Source organism: Triplophysa rosa, linkage group LG8 (assembly GCF_024868665.1).
Source record: "Triplophysa rosa linkage group LG8, Trosa_1v2, whole genome shotgun sequence".
NCBI classification, from domain to species: domain Eukaryota; kingdom Metazoa; phylum Chordata; class Actinopteri; order Cypriniformes; family Nemacheilidae; genus Triplophysa; species Triplophysa rosa.
The window spans coordinates 5,208,792-5,223,998 of NC_079897.1; the positions used below are offsets into that span (position 1 = coordinate 5,208,792).

The window sequence follows — 15,207 nt, forward strand, 5'->3', positions numbered from 1 at the left end:
GATTTTTTTGCGCTCTCAGATTCCAGAGTTTTAAACGGTTGTATCTCAACCAGATATTGTCCTATTCTAACAACTCATATATCTATAGAAAGTTTATTTATTCAGCTTCCAGATTATGTAAAAATCTCAATTTCGAAAAATTGACCCATAAGACTGGTTTTGTTGTCCAGGGTCACATATGTGTTTTCATTCAATCGGCTTCCTTCCTTCCTATTTGTCTGCATTTTGTGTGCAAAATGTAACTTTTCTGTTTAAAACATAAAATTGCATGTTGCTTCACATATTTATCTTTAAAGAGTTTGAGGTCAAATGACATAAAAGTGAAATTTTCTGCTAAATAAATAAATAAAACATTATCATAAGCTTGCTGTTGTGAATCAGGCAAAGGTGAGAAGACAGTGTTCAATTTTTACATATTTTCTTAACTGAATTTCTGTTTAATTTTAACAAAACGTTATGAAGCTTTGCAGCTTTTACGTGATTTGTTCAAGTATAAAGTAATTTAATTATAAATATAATATTAAATTATAAATATAATTATGTATGATTTTGGGGAAACCATTACTGGCACTGTTCAAAACTACATATTTTCATTGTTTTCGTTTAATCAAAATTGAAGCGCCATGGCTTTTAGGAATAATGTGTTTATGTAAACATTGACAAAACTCACGTTTAGAAGATATAAGCATTCAAAACGTACAGCCTCTCACTTGCGCCAATAGTATGATTTTTATGACATCATACTGCATTGAAGCCTCTCATCAGATTCCAGGAAGCTAAACGCTATTGGCTTTTTTTGAAAGAGGAGGAGCCAATCAATATGTCCCGCCTTAACTCTGTGTTTCCTTGGAAACTATGTCAATAATTTGAAACAAAGTTGCACATTTCAAGGCACTTAAGTGGGTCTTTAAAAATCTGGTTCCATGTTCACTCGGTCGGATGGGTTTTTAGGAGGAGTTTGCATACGATTCATTCCTTTGTTCTTGCATTTGTCCAAAATTATATTTAACACAGCTGTATATTTAAACATCAGGTGTCTTCTGATTGGCTGTGATTGTGTCACTGGAATCAGATGTAATCTTACTGTTTGTTCTGTGTGCAAAATGGGGGAGGAAGTGTTTAGAGTACTGATGGAGAGAATACTGATGCCCATGTGCTTGTTTTCCTGACAAATCCCAGATCAAACCCAAGCATTCTGCAGCCTTTTTTGGTAGCGGCATTTTAAATACATGCTCATGCTTTCACACACACACACAGGATTGCGAATTTTGAAGGCAAATGTCATTTGAGGTTAAGGTGTAACATGTTAACTTCTCAGCGTGACTGTGCGAGTCGTGACTGTCTCTAAAGTCTGCGTGCACTGACTTTACCTTCCAGAACCAGTTTTTAAGTCCAGTACAATTAAGAAACTTAAAATGAGATAAAAACAGTGGAGTTGAATGGTTAAAATGCTTTAGGCAGTACATTTTTATTTGCCCTTGGTGCAGGAGAGGCACTGAGATCCATGCATAATTCATATCGAGCCAGAGACAACATGCAGAGTCAACACACATTTTGGGAAGGGCATTGAGGATTCAAAAAGCGTTTGGATATCAACCGTGTGTTTGATCTGTTTATTTAGAAAAATTACTGTATAAATGGAAAATTCCCAATAATTGGATATTGTCTCTTTTACAAAAGCCCAGTAAGGGCGTCGCCTTGTAGCTCTCATAGCCCACTTTTTTCTGACGAATTGTCAATAAAGTTGATGTTGGTGTCTGATTCAAATCCTCATCATGATAAACTTCTATCTCACACTTCTTCTGTTTTGTAGGTGCAACATCCAGGACTACATGTGGCACAGGGGGTCACGCTGCGAGTCGGTCATCACCGAGTTCCAGGTGATGTGCATCGCCATCGGCTCCTCCACCGTCATGGTGCTGCTGCTGTTTATGACCATCGTTTGCTTCGCCAAGAAGCTGCACGTGCTCAAGACCGAGAATAACAAGTTGCGCAAGCGCAGGTGAGACTCCGACCTGAAGAGGGCGGCGGAGAGAATAGAGCAAATGTGTGGAAAAACTTGTAGTTTTTAGAGAGTGAAAGTAGGAAGGTTTATGGATTAAACGCCTTAAATCCCTATGTTATGTGGAGTTAGAAGAGAATAAGCCTTGCACATTACCGTAGCTTGGCAAACTACCATGTATTTTTTTAAACAGTAATGGTTTGGTCTCATGACCTTCCTTAGGCTTATATGGTGGTACCATCAAAAATAGATGTTTAAATATATAGTTTTTGCTGAATTGCTGGTCTTAACTAGTTTCTAAGATTGGCCAGACTGGTATGCTGGTTTTGAAGGGGTTTGGGCACTCTGGGAGACCTCCTAGACCAGTTTATAAACCAGCTAAGACCAGCAAACCAGCTTAGACTGGTTTAAGAAGGGGGTTATTTATCAGCATAGATCACAAATAAGTGCAGAGAAAATATTCAAAAATCAAGTCCTAGCTATTTTCAATTCCCTGAAAAGTGTTAGCATTGTAATACCGCAGCTGTTTTTCTCTAATCAGATGTTACGGAGAATAAATAGAGCAGCGAGTGGATGGCGTGCTAATGCTGAGTGTACTGCGCTAGCATCGGGCAGACTGCATGATGTCACGAGAGCTCAAGCTGAAAGTAGGGCAGTGCGATGGGGGAGGAGGGGCAAGCTGACCTACATACAGCTGTGAGACCCAGGGGGGAGGGGGAGGGGGAGGGGGGGGGTGGAAGCTGTGGCCAGGATTTAAACAACTCACACCCTCCTCAAAGACAAGTAAGAGACGGATGATGAGAACAGTGGCAAGGCAAAGCGGAGAAACAGGAAGTGGGTTGTAGGTGAGAAGGACAGCAGTGGTACAGATGAGGATGTGAATACATCACACGTCCACCTCTCCATCCGATGCATGTCAATGTGATTGGGTTTTAATGTATGCGCGCCGAGATGACATCTGTAGATCCTGTAGGAGGAGATGAAATCTATTCGAGAGAACTGGCCTGAAAGAACTTTTAGATCTGTTCGAGATAGACAAGAGCTCGGATGAAAAGACCAGAATTGTGTTTGTAGTGTTGTTGTTTTTAGCAGGGTGGTTCTTAACTGGTTTTTCTTTAGAACCCAGATTTGACATTGTAAGTGTCAAACTAATACAGTGCAAAAGCATTTTGTTACGAAATGTCAAATGTCCTTTCATGTCATTTTTGTTCAATGACATTTTTTGCTGTGAAAATATTAACATGAACCGCATTGACCCAAAAATGAGATAAGATGAACATGATGGGCTGAATAGAAAAAAACACTATTTTGGTTTCTGAGTTTCTTGCATTTCAGTGATTTCATGGTCTCAGCCGCCAATAAATTCACCACCCTAAATAATTTGCGGTCAGCACAAACCATGTTTATTCTCACGGCAAGTGAGTCATAATTTAATGAAGTCCGGGTTTGTTTTACTCTGTATACTTTTTTTTCAGGATGAGGGCATTATGTAACCTGTGCATGTTTGTGTCTGCATAAGTGACTTCTACCAAGTGACAGATGAATTTCTTACAAATACCACAGACTTCAACATTTCACGTTAATTTGAAAACAACAAAAGATATACAAAGCATTCTCTCTCTTAGTTCCTAGGCCTGTTTATTAAGCATGCACAGTTTATATGGTTGCATCTTTTTTCTCTGCTGTCTGTTTCCCAATAAGAACAAACCTTGACTCACCAGTTGAGAACCACTGCAATAGATCTCATATCTGCTTTATAAAGTAAATTAATAAACGATCTGGTAGACACGAACCCTGTTAATCTCAGGCCATAAATCAATGATAAACTGCAATAGAAGCCGACTTTCAAATTTAGACGTAAGACAAAGTGAATTGCTGCTGGAAATATCTGAAACGAGGGCTTTGTTTTATTCCTGCCTTCCTCATAACATAAGTGTAATATAACAATGATTATTTTAGGCTTGAACAATGTTCCTGCTACTTTTAATTATTTGTGAATCTCAGGATTTCTTATCAGTGCAGGCTATTTTTTCGAAAACAAGTACAAAAGATTAGAGATTAATTGTGATGAACATCATAAAAAAATACAAAAGTGCATTGATTTATAATTTATTCATCATGTTTGGTATCAGTGATAAAAAATTGCCTATTGGCCAAATTGTCTGTTAAAGGCCCAGTGTATGAAATTTAGTGCCATCTAGAGGTGAGGTTGCGAGATTGCAACCAACGGCTCACAACCACGCCCCCCTCACTTTCGAAGCACAACAGCAGCTGACACAGGACTTAGATGTCATCACATTGTCGCTTCTTTGCAAAAGGAGATTACATATTTACAAAACGCTCTGTAGAGCAGTTTGTCCGTTTAGGGCTACTGTAGAAACAACATGGCGAATTCCATGTAAGGGGACCTGCGGTTTATGTAGATAGAAATAGCTGATTCTAAGGTAATGAAAACATGATGCTTCATTATGTAAGCTCTTTATACACCTCTGAAGACATAGTTATGTATATTATGTTAACAAACTAATTACATACTGGACCTTTAAATCCCTTTTAAAAATATGTAATATGTGAAAATATGTTGTGTCATGATTGATGAATGCAATCTCTCTCTCTCTCTCTCTCTCTCTCTCTCCCTCTCTCTCTCTCTATCTCTCTATCTCTCGCTCTCTCTCTCTCTGTCCTTGTCTCCACCGCTCTCATTAGCCAATCACATGGGTTATTAAATTCATATCGCTGTGCTAGTGTGAGAACAGGAAGAGTAATGGAATGCTTAATTAGGAAGTGAAAAATGGAGAATGAGGTAAAAACAATTCCGTCTTCACAGGAACCGGAGTTTAAACTGGGAGTGAAATTGGACAAACCTGCAATGCTTTTATATGCTATTATATTTATTCATTTGTGCTCATTTTGTGCTGATTCAATGTGTCAAGAATGTGTTACATTTAGTAGTAAGTGAAATATTTACCGTTGCATCACAGGTTGTGTTTGTTTGTCTGAACTTTTGCAGTCTTAGAAATGCACTAATGCTTTTTCTCTTGCGTTTTTATCTCTCCCCGCTGTCCTTCATAACCACATCTCTCCCTTTCTATCTCTCTTTATCTTCCATGTTGTCTTTTTATTTTCCACCCATAATTCCTCCATCGTTCCATCACTTTTTTCCTCCCTCTGCCCACCACACAGCAGTAAATACCGTCCTTCCTCGGAGCACCACAATGATAATTTCTCGTTGTCCACGATCGCTGAGGGCTCCCATCCAAATGTAAGGAAACTTTGTGACACCCCTCCTAACGTTCCTCATGCCCGTGCTTTGGCTTACTATGATAACATTATCTGTCAGGTAACGTGTTTATCGTCTCTTTCCTCTCCCCCCTCCCCCCCTCTCTGCATGGACCCCAAGCGTAACCTTTCCAGTAGGGGAGGGGGTGCACAGAGAACTGGGAGCGTTTTCTCTGCTGAAAAGGTCTGCTCTCAGATAGGAGCACGGTTACTCAGGCAACAGTTGTTACTATAGCAACAGGGTAACTGGGAAACGGGAAAAAAGACGGCGGCTTTTTTCTCCCCTTTTTTTTTGCAAACCGCTGCTTTTGATGCTACATTAATGGCAGGGATTGGATATGTGGCTGACCCGAGTCAATCACTGTCTGTCAGACTCTGTCTGGCCATCCATCTGCCCGGCCTTGTGTCCATATGAGCAGATAGTCTAGCCAGTCGACATTCTTTAACAGCGAATTGAGAGACTCATGGGAAAGCAGCCTTATCGATCCCATTCCCGAAAATCAATACGGAGACAGATGCACACATATGCATATTAGGGGTGTGATTCAGCAGGGACCAAGCGAGACGATATTATACACTGTATTGATATATGGGTCATGTTTGCCGTTTGAGACTGTATTGAAATCTTAGGATTGTGCAAACGTGGACAGAGTTTGAAACATAGTCAAGATTTAAAACTCAAGAGGCGATAAAAAAAGAATAATCTAGGAGGTCTGAGATTTATGGAAAAAAATTCATTTGCGTCACATGTATTATTTTTCTGTCTAAGATCTAATATTGTGAGGTAAAACAGAGCAATGTTAGAGCAAGCTATTTAAAGTGATAGTTCACCCAAAATTGAAAATTCTTTGATCATTTACTCACCCTGGTGTCATTTCAAACCTGCATGACTTTCTTTCCTCTGCAGAACACAACAGAAGATATTTTGAAGAATGTTGGTATCAGAAAACCGTTGGTGCCCATTGACTTACATTGGTTTTATGTCCATACAATAGAAGTGAATAGGGTTACAACGGTTTTGGTTACCAACATTCTTCAGAATATCTACTTATGTGTTCGGCAGAAGAAAGAAAGTCATATAGGTTTGAAATGACAAGAGAGTGAGTAAATGATGACACACTTTTCATTTTTAGGTGAACTATCCCTTTAAATTAATTTTCACATTCATGCAAGTGGCAAAATAAAACACGGTAAACATATTCTGTGGTTTTATTCACATCTTTTTGTCCTGATGGCAGACCTTGGACCTCGCTGAGATAGCTCGCCCAAAAACAACCCACCCTCCCGTCCACCACCCCGCTCCCCTTCTCTCTCTTCTGCAACGCTGCATGTTCACACGGACCTTTTAGAGGTCACGTGTCCTGCTGCTGCTTGTCCACTGCGTCACACTAATATACCTGTCTGTGATTTCATTCGTTTATCCTGGTTCAGATCTATCAGAGTGGCCAATCTTCCAAGTCTCACCAACAATGAAGTGTTGAGTAAAATGCAGGATAAACAACTGAGATGCAACGTTCACCGCTGCCTGTAGGCGGCGTGTCACCCGGCTAACATGTCTGCAGCATGGGTAGAAGTAGATCTAACATGGGCGTCGATCTCCTCTGTGGGATAACCATAATGTTTCTCAATTCTAATTTCACGATTGTGTTTGAAAAATGATATTTTTATGTTTTCTCTCATAATGTTTATGATTCGAGTCCCGCAGTCCTGTTAAATTCACTGCGGGCCAGCCTATGAGTTGTTGAATAACTTCTTTTCTAAACTTATCAATAAAGACAACACCGCCATAAAATTTATATAAATTTTTATTCATGACATTAACTTCCAAGAGCTCAGCTTGTACCCTTCAAGGAAATATTATTGAAAGGAAAATGTTTAAATAAGATAATCCAACTCAATAAAAAAAATTCTGTTTTTGTAACACTTTTGGACTAGGTGGACATACATTATGTGTCTTTAAAGTGATAGTTCACCCAAAAATGACATTTCTGTCATTATTTACTCACCCTCTTGTCATTTCAGTGCAGTAGTTCATTTATGTAAGTGAGAATAGCAAAATAAAGTAAATTTTGTGGCATATTATAACCAAAAATTCTTCATACAGTGGACTTCCAGTAAAATTGATCAACTTTAGGACCAAACATTATTCAGACACTTTGACTTGCCAATGTTTTGCTTAAGTGTTTAATTGCTAATGCGACCTGATTAACGATAACGCACTATAATGATAAACGATAACTAAAGGCTTAAATACACTACAAGACTTTTGCTCAGATTTTGCCCAGATTTTCAGTCTGGACTTGTTGCAGAAAGTCTGTGCCAGTCTGCAGATTTGATCAGTTAGTGTGTTTCTACCTGAAACTTTCAAAAAGTCTGCAAGTGTATGATGTCTAGTTTAAAAAAAATCTGTTCAGATTTTAAGTCTTGTAGTGTATTCCAGTGATTAGTTATAACTTTTAAAAATCATTCTAAATGAAGGAGACTAGCGGAGTTCACAACTATACCAATACAGATACGAGACACGATTTTGTTGGAATCATTAATGTACAAATTACAGACGGAAGCGTTCGGGAAGTGGTGTTTTAAGGCGGAATATAATACTTATTGACATATTACTTGCATATTACATGTATGAGCAAGCTGGCAAGATATGTTTTGCGTCCCTGTGATGTGATCAGCACACCTTCAGAGAGCAGCATTTGCAGTGACATTTAAAAGAAAAGACGTTTTCAGCAATGAAGTCGTCAAGCAACAGCTGAACTGTGTTTGTTGTATTTAACACAAAAAAAGTTTAAGACACTGATGGACTGTTTAACGTATATTTAAAAGTTTAACGTTACTTTCGTTTTCACAAAGAAGGATCATGGCCGACCAAAACTCTGCCCGAAGTTGTTTTCTCTCTCTCTAATATTGTCATTACAAATATAGACACTCGATACACCACATTTAGGTTAGCTATACATACATTTGTGTGACAGTAGTAGACTACTGCATCGTGCGAGTTTAGAATTAACTTAACGTTATCGTCTGCTGGTGTGGATGCAAATATAGAATAATTAATGTTACAGTTATCTCAAATCCTGAATGTATCCCTCGAATGCATATTGCAGACCTTTCTGTCTGAAATCAGTGTGTCATTTTTCCAGAAATATGTCACTATTTACCCAGGGAGTGCACAAATTTACACCGGGAGGGCATGGCTGATACCGAAAGCTTGTCTGACATAGCAATAGGAACGAAGGGGGGCGGGGCTTTGCGAAGGGTCTATTGTGTGACAGCTATCCAACCTAATTCATTTGTGAGACAGTCTAACAAACTGATCTGAGAGGAAAGGTAGTCAAATTCTACAAGGAGGGCATTTCAATCAGAACTATAGCGAATAAACTGTGTTAATGTGAGAAATGTTGAAGGTGTCTGAATAAATTTTGGTTTGACTGTATTTGAATCAACATAAGAGTGAGTAAATAATTTAAAACTTCTCATTTTTGGTAAACTATTCCTCAGTCAAGCACACATGGAATGTACGTACACATTACCTCAGAGGTCGAAACCTAAATCTTAACACCCCTACATTTGCAGTAGTGCCACAACGTTAAATCTTAAAAAGGTAGAGCTCGAGATAAGGGACTCTGATCCTTCTCACCACTCAAATCTTTTGCAAAGGGCCCTCTTTCTCTGTCCCTCTGTGTGTCCTGTCTCTATATCTTTCTGGATCTGAATGGAAATGATATCTCTGAGGTAAATAATCCTGTCCATGCCCCCACCCCCCAGAAAACCATGAGCAGATATACCTGGGAGTGTAAGACCAAAGAGGAGCCCAACTGTGAGGTAAGACTGATGACCCCACAGCTTCGCCCAAAGTGACAGCAGCTGTCCCGTCATTGTGCTGTTATCCTGTCCGTCAAACTGTTTAGTGACCAATCCTGACTCTCCTTTTCTTTGTATCACTGGGAATGGATTTTGCTAGAGTATGGTCCATATAGTTTAATATACATTTAAATAGGAAGTTTGAAAGTCTTAAAGGTGCAGTGAACTAGGACCACAATTTTAACCCGAGCTTTTGTTATATAAGAGGGAATCGTATTCAAGCGAACATCCTGTAAGTGTCAGATCTGAAAACGCCCTTGTTACTGAAATAACAACTGTTATTGACACAAGGCTCAGCGAATGGCAGGTCTTTGAAATGCACCTATCTATGACATAGATAGGTTGAACACCGCCTCCACAGAAGAATATCAACGCCTACTTCTCTAGCCCCGCCCACTGGTTTGCGCATGACGGTACTGAACACAGGCTGCACGGAACCAGATAGAGCGAGTGTAAGCATCATGCCGTTAAAGATCGCAAAATATTGTGCAGTGCCTGGTTGTGGAAGAACACAGTCGCTGGATAACCTTCCTTTGGTTCCGACAGGAGGAATGCGTGGTTGAAGTTCATTTTTAAAGACGTTCCAGCTCACGTGGGGAAAACATTGAGCGCTTGTTCGCTTCATTTCAACGCAGATTCCTTGAACAAGTCTTTGCGTCAATATTGGATCCGATAGGAATGGCGCAGCAATCTTATGCGAGTAAAACATATTTGTACTATGCGTCACTATTGCTTTGTTAGAGATCGCTTGATATGCCCTGATAGTATTACCTGGGGACTGCTAGTCATTTGTAATAATTGTAATCGGCATCTCTGTGATTTGGCGGGATCATATATCATTTTTTCAAGGTTTTATCCACCGTTTGCGAATAACGGAGGCTGTTTTGAAGTGTTTTGATATTACTTCTGGTGCTGGGTCATTTTGGCCGGGAGTCTACCATTTGTTTATTTATCATGAAAGCTATAACATTTGAGACCCTCGATCGCAGTGATCTTCTGTCCGGTTCGCAGGTCTTAAATGCTGACATGTACAGTCATATATCACTAAACACCATACAACTATAGGCTATACAAACTATACGCAAAGCCTTGCCATCACATCTGGGAAATAAGTCCGTAAATTTGAGTAAAATCACGTTACGTGTCTAACCAAATTCACAGAAGGCTCAAACTAAGTCAACTACGCAAGCTGCTATCCAATCATAGCAGTGGGCGTTTACTTCCAAGTCTTCTATGCGGCCCGCCCTTAAAAACCGAGTGTTTCTCCAATCGGCCTCAAAACCAGGGTAGATATTAACCTTATTGATATTGATGTTTTCGAATGTAAAAAACCACACGAACGTCATAAGTAGACATCAGTCAATAGTATAAAACAATAAAAGTGAAAGTGACCTATTAGTCAGATATGGTGACCCATACCCGAAATGTGACCTCTGCATTTAACCCATCCAGAGAGAAGTGAACACACGCACAGCAAGTGGTGAACACACGTACACCCGGAGCAGTGGGCAGCTATCACTGCAGCGCCCGGGGAGCAAGTAGGGGTAAGGTGCCTTGCTCCTCAGTCATTAGGAATGACTGAGGAATCAAACCGGCAACCTTCTGGTCACGAGTCTGACTCTCTAACCATTAGGCCACGACTACACCTAAATGGCCAGTTCACTGCACCTAAAATGGCCAGTTCACTGCACCTTTAAAGGAATAGTTCACCCAAACTATTGAAAACGAAATTATGAAAATGTCTTTTTCTCGCTCTCATGAACCAAACCTCCAAACCTGCACTATTTTTATTTCCCTATTGCTTTTTCATTTTCATGGACTATTCCTTAAATGCAATAGAGACGGTAGTATTTCCCTTGACCATTAAAAGATCAAAATAACACTTTGAAATGATAAAAATCCATTAGTGGAATTTAGATGCGAGTGTATGATGTAACCGAGTCTCCTGCAGAAATCTAATCCACCTGTATTTGATGAAGAATGAGATTCTCTAAACCCATTCAAACACTCCATGACCTTCAGATAATACAGGACGGCAAAATTGATTGTCTGTTCCTCCTACATGGAGCTTTGAGCTCATCATCAGCGAGAAAACACTCCTGTAAATGAAATGCATGAAACAAGAGGAATCTCTCAAGACGAGAAGAAAAAAACTTGGAAAGTCTCTTTATTACCTTCAGCCATGAGCTGCTGCTCCACGGATCGATATCCGCTTGAGTAAAAGAGCCTGGCTTTGGATAATCACTTACTCTTTCTCACTCTCTCTCCACATGCACACAGTCTTGAACCCTCGAGGTCTATAGCTTGACAGATGTTTTGGAATTAAATGGACCATATATAAACTAGAGCGGAAAGGTCAGATAAGTGAATTGGTCGCTGAATATTTTTCTGTCTAAGGGTTTTATGCGACTGTAAAGCATGGACCATGCTTGTGCATCATTGGATCTGTCCGACCAGTCTTCCTTTTAACCTCTATCTTCAGCACTTTTCTGATCCAAAATGTGCAGAATAATTTTATTGCAGTCATACAATATGAGTGTGGACCTCTAGTCGTGTAATTTCATGTCCTTCATCCCCTCTGTCCGCTCTCATTTTGTGCTTAAGATCCGTGAAGGCTTTTAAATGTGGAGCCTCTGATTCTAAAGTGTGATGCCCGTGTTTTGTCCTCTATTAAAACTCAAATGCTTGGAACTTTATAGTTCTGTTTCAAAATATAGTGAGATGCCATCTTGGATAGCGTTTTAAAGCATGATAGACAACCAACAGGAGGGAATGATCCTTGTTTGCCAAATTCTAAAGGAGCGTGGCATGTATTCTTTATCCACTACGCAGTCCCAGAATGCAGTGCGACAAGCTTTATAAACTGTATTAAAGATGATAAAATAAGCAGAAAAGTTTATATATTAGTGAAAATTTATTGTATGTATAATCAGTATTGAAATGTGTCAATATCAATTGTTGCATTTAATTATAAGTATACTGTTTTTGTTTTGTATTTTCTTTGTTTATTAGTGTGCCTAGTCCATTAGGTTAGCAACATGTGGACACGTTTTAATTCTTAACAATTGCTTTGGTTGAACTACATTCGCAGTGTAAAGGGTTTCAAATCAGACACTGATGACATTTCATTTTGCTAAAGGAGCTGACTTGTTAACCATGACCAAACAGCGAGGCTGCTCACTAGGTTTTGGAAAAGAGTTATAATGTATCTGACATCTGAAATGATGTGAAGTGCATACATTTCTGTGACTGCATCAACAATATATTAAAATACTTGAGTGGTTACTTAAACTTTGAAAGTAACTGAATGCTTCACATTATGGATTGTCCCTAGTTGGCCAATGTTTATCAGCAATCCATTAGAATTCTAAAGTTTGATATGAAAAAACATTGTAAATAAACATGTAGTTACGAACATTATGAACAGGCCATATTTTCATTAATAGCATAGTTAATTTTCATAAAGATGCAAAAAATAGTCACTAGTCATTTATATCGTTACCGTTTTTATGTACACATACAACCAAAGAAACCCCCTCATGAGAAGTGTAAACACAACCCCATCCCAACTTAAAAAGCACGTTTTCCAGTTGCATGCCGACGGAAGAAAGGATGCCCCCTATCCTGTAACCATGGAGGTGGCGTATCCCCACGTACTGCCCGAAGTTACAATCTAAGTCATCGCTGAACGGGTAAATCATCTTGAGTTGTCTGTGTGGAGTTGGGAACGTGACACGTTCGTGCCTTAATCCAGCTGCACTGTGGACACGGAAAGAATATCTACTCAAAACTGAAAAGCATGGAAACTCACAAATGCATTTGCACTGACAGGATGATAATACATTTTTAATTACTTTTTCAAATACTACACAATTTTTTTCCACTTAACTCTAAAGTTGACTAAATGGTTATTCCACAGGGAGAGTGCCAGTCTTATTGATATGGCGGATGAGTTCCTCTTGCCAGATCTTAAGTTGTAGTTCATGTCTTCTGGAGGTCAGGATGGGGTTGTATGAGCTGTGATGGGCTTGCATGTGTGCATGTATACTGGCATCATACAGCCTCTAATCTACCCAGAGGAGAAAACACCCTCAGCTATTGATTTGACATTGACTTACATCAATAGACTGATCTGTGGAAGATCTTGCTGAAGAGCCGTCACACTCCAAATATTTGGATGTGATGCAAAAGTGGTGTTATAATTTATAGAAGTTTACATTGTAATATAAAGTTTGATTGTGTAACAATTAAAACGATTCACTCTTCCAAAACTGGATGGCAAGTATTACATGCATTTTATTTCTGGCTTAGTAACAATCATTTATTTATTTTCTTAATGTATTTTAGAATGCAATGTGCATTCATGAATCATAGCTTAATGTTGCTTTAAAAGTAAAATGAGATATGGAAGGTAAAAAGTCAACTTTTTTTTAAAACAAATTTACCAGCAAATATTTTTTTTTTAATTCAAATACTAGGAGTCACCATGATGCTATACAATAATTTTGATGAAGACTAACACACTGCTATTATTTCTCAGGATGATCCTAATGCCCAGAACAAGTTGGAGGACCCCGTGAAGGCCCCCCCACCCAAAGAGGACGAGTCGTTGAACATCCAGAACTCGCTCACCCCCAAGCACGAAAACCATAAGGTGCTGGGCGAGGAGAATTCTTCGGAGGTAAACTCGCTGCAGAACAACATGATGTAGAAGAGCTAAACTAAAGCACTCCACCACGATCACTTAAAGCATCAAACAACAGGTGCTGTGAGCAGCCACACCCACCACACCATCGCCACATGAGAGAAAACCCCGCCCCTTGTACCCACTCAGTCTCCACCCCTGCCCCGGCCCTTGTCACAGTATTTTTGCCCTGTAGTTGACCTGCCCCTGACCCAACCCTTATCTATATATATTGTATACACACCTACCCCTGCCTAACTGAATTATGGCATGCGTTGGTGTATATTGTAAAAAGGAAAAAAAAACATATTCGGGGTTTAAAATATAAGATATAAAACGTTGTCATTAAAGAAAAAGCTACTGAGAGGTTTTGATGTTTGTCTGACTAATTCAGTGAGTATGTATAAATATATGAAAAAAATGCTTGGATTGATATAAAGAAAAAACACAATGTGTCTTTGTTCTGATGTGATTTCTAATCCTTTGATGTACTTGTTTTATTTTGTACTTTTTTGGGAATATAAACTACGAACAGAAAAACATTCTGACAGTTGTTGAAATAAACCTTTTTAACACTAAACTTTTTGTCCCCGTGTGGTCCTAGCTTGTGTTTCTCCCTGCTCATGTCGTGCTTTGCTTGATATCGTGCATGGCTTTTAAACGCCTGGTTACTGCCCTGAACTCTGCATTACTTTACACCTTCACTCTGACAACATCTGTTGGAAAGTCTATTACTCATGCATTCCAGGTGGATGACCAAGTCACCCATATCTTAGTTATTTCTTTTGGCTCTTTTTAAATAACTGACAAGAATGAATTGCTAATGGTAATTAGCTAATTGCTAAAACTAGTCATTCCTGCATAGATTTCTGATGGTCTCTCTCTCTCTCTCTCTCTCTCTCTCTCTCTCTCTCTCTCTCTCTCTCTCTCTCTCTATCTCTCTCTCTCTCTCTCTCTCTCTCTCTCTCTCTCTCTCTCTCTCTCTCTCTCTCTCTCTCTCTCTCTCTCACATAATACACTGTAAAATGTGCAAAAATGTGTAAGTATAACTGGAATAGTTTCATAGGATGTTTTTAAATATTTTTAGTTTGAAAGTGTATTAAAATACCTTAAACACACTGTAAAAAATATCTTGTTTTGAGGACGATTAGACATTTAACTGAAAATGAAGACAAGAATTATATAGCCGTGGAAAAAATTAAGAGACCATTTCAAAACTATTTTTAGTTTTTCTGAATTTACTATTTATAGATATTTGTTTAGGTAAAATGATATTTTTTTCATTCTGTGAACTACTATCAATTTTTCTCCCAAATTTCAAATAAAAATATTGTTTCTATTTGCATTTATTTGCAGAAAGTGAAAACTGGAGAAA

General features: G+C 38.9%; 1 protein-coding gene across 7 annotated transcripts in view; it reads left to right on the plus strand.

Moving 5' to 3' along the window:
- Positions 1-14,412, plus strand: part of cspg5a (chondroitin sulfate proteoglycan 5a) — a 30,911-nt gene extending 16,499 nt beyond the window's left edge. The window contains exons 3-6 of one of the 7 annotated variants that reach the window (XM_057340009.1): positions 1,814-2,002; positions 5,189-5,264; positions 9,053-9,109; positions 13,689-14,412. In XM_057340009.1, coding sequence (XP_057195992.1) covers positions 1,814-2,002; positions 5,189-5,264; positions 9,053-9,109; positions 13,689-13,859 — 493 coding nt within the window. In that variant the 3' untranslated portion in view covers positions 13,860-14,412. Of the gene's footprint in view, positions 1-1,813; positions 2,003-5,185; positions 5,343-9,052; positions 9,110-13,688 lie in introns of all 7 variants that reach the window. The other 6 variants (XM_057340008.1, XM_057340007.1, XM_057340006.1 and 3 more) reach the window with 6 other exon arrangements.
- Positions 14,413-15,207: the final 795 nt, after the last annotated feature.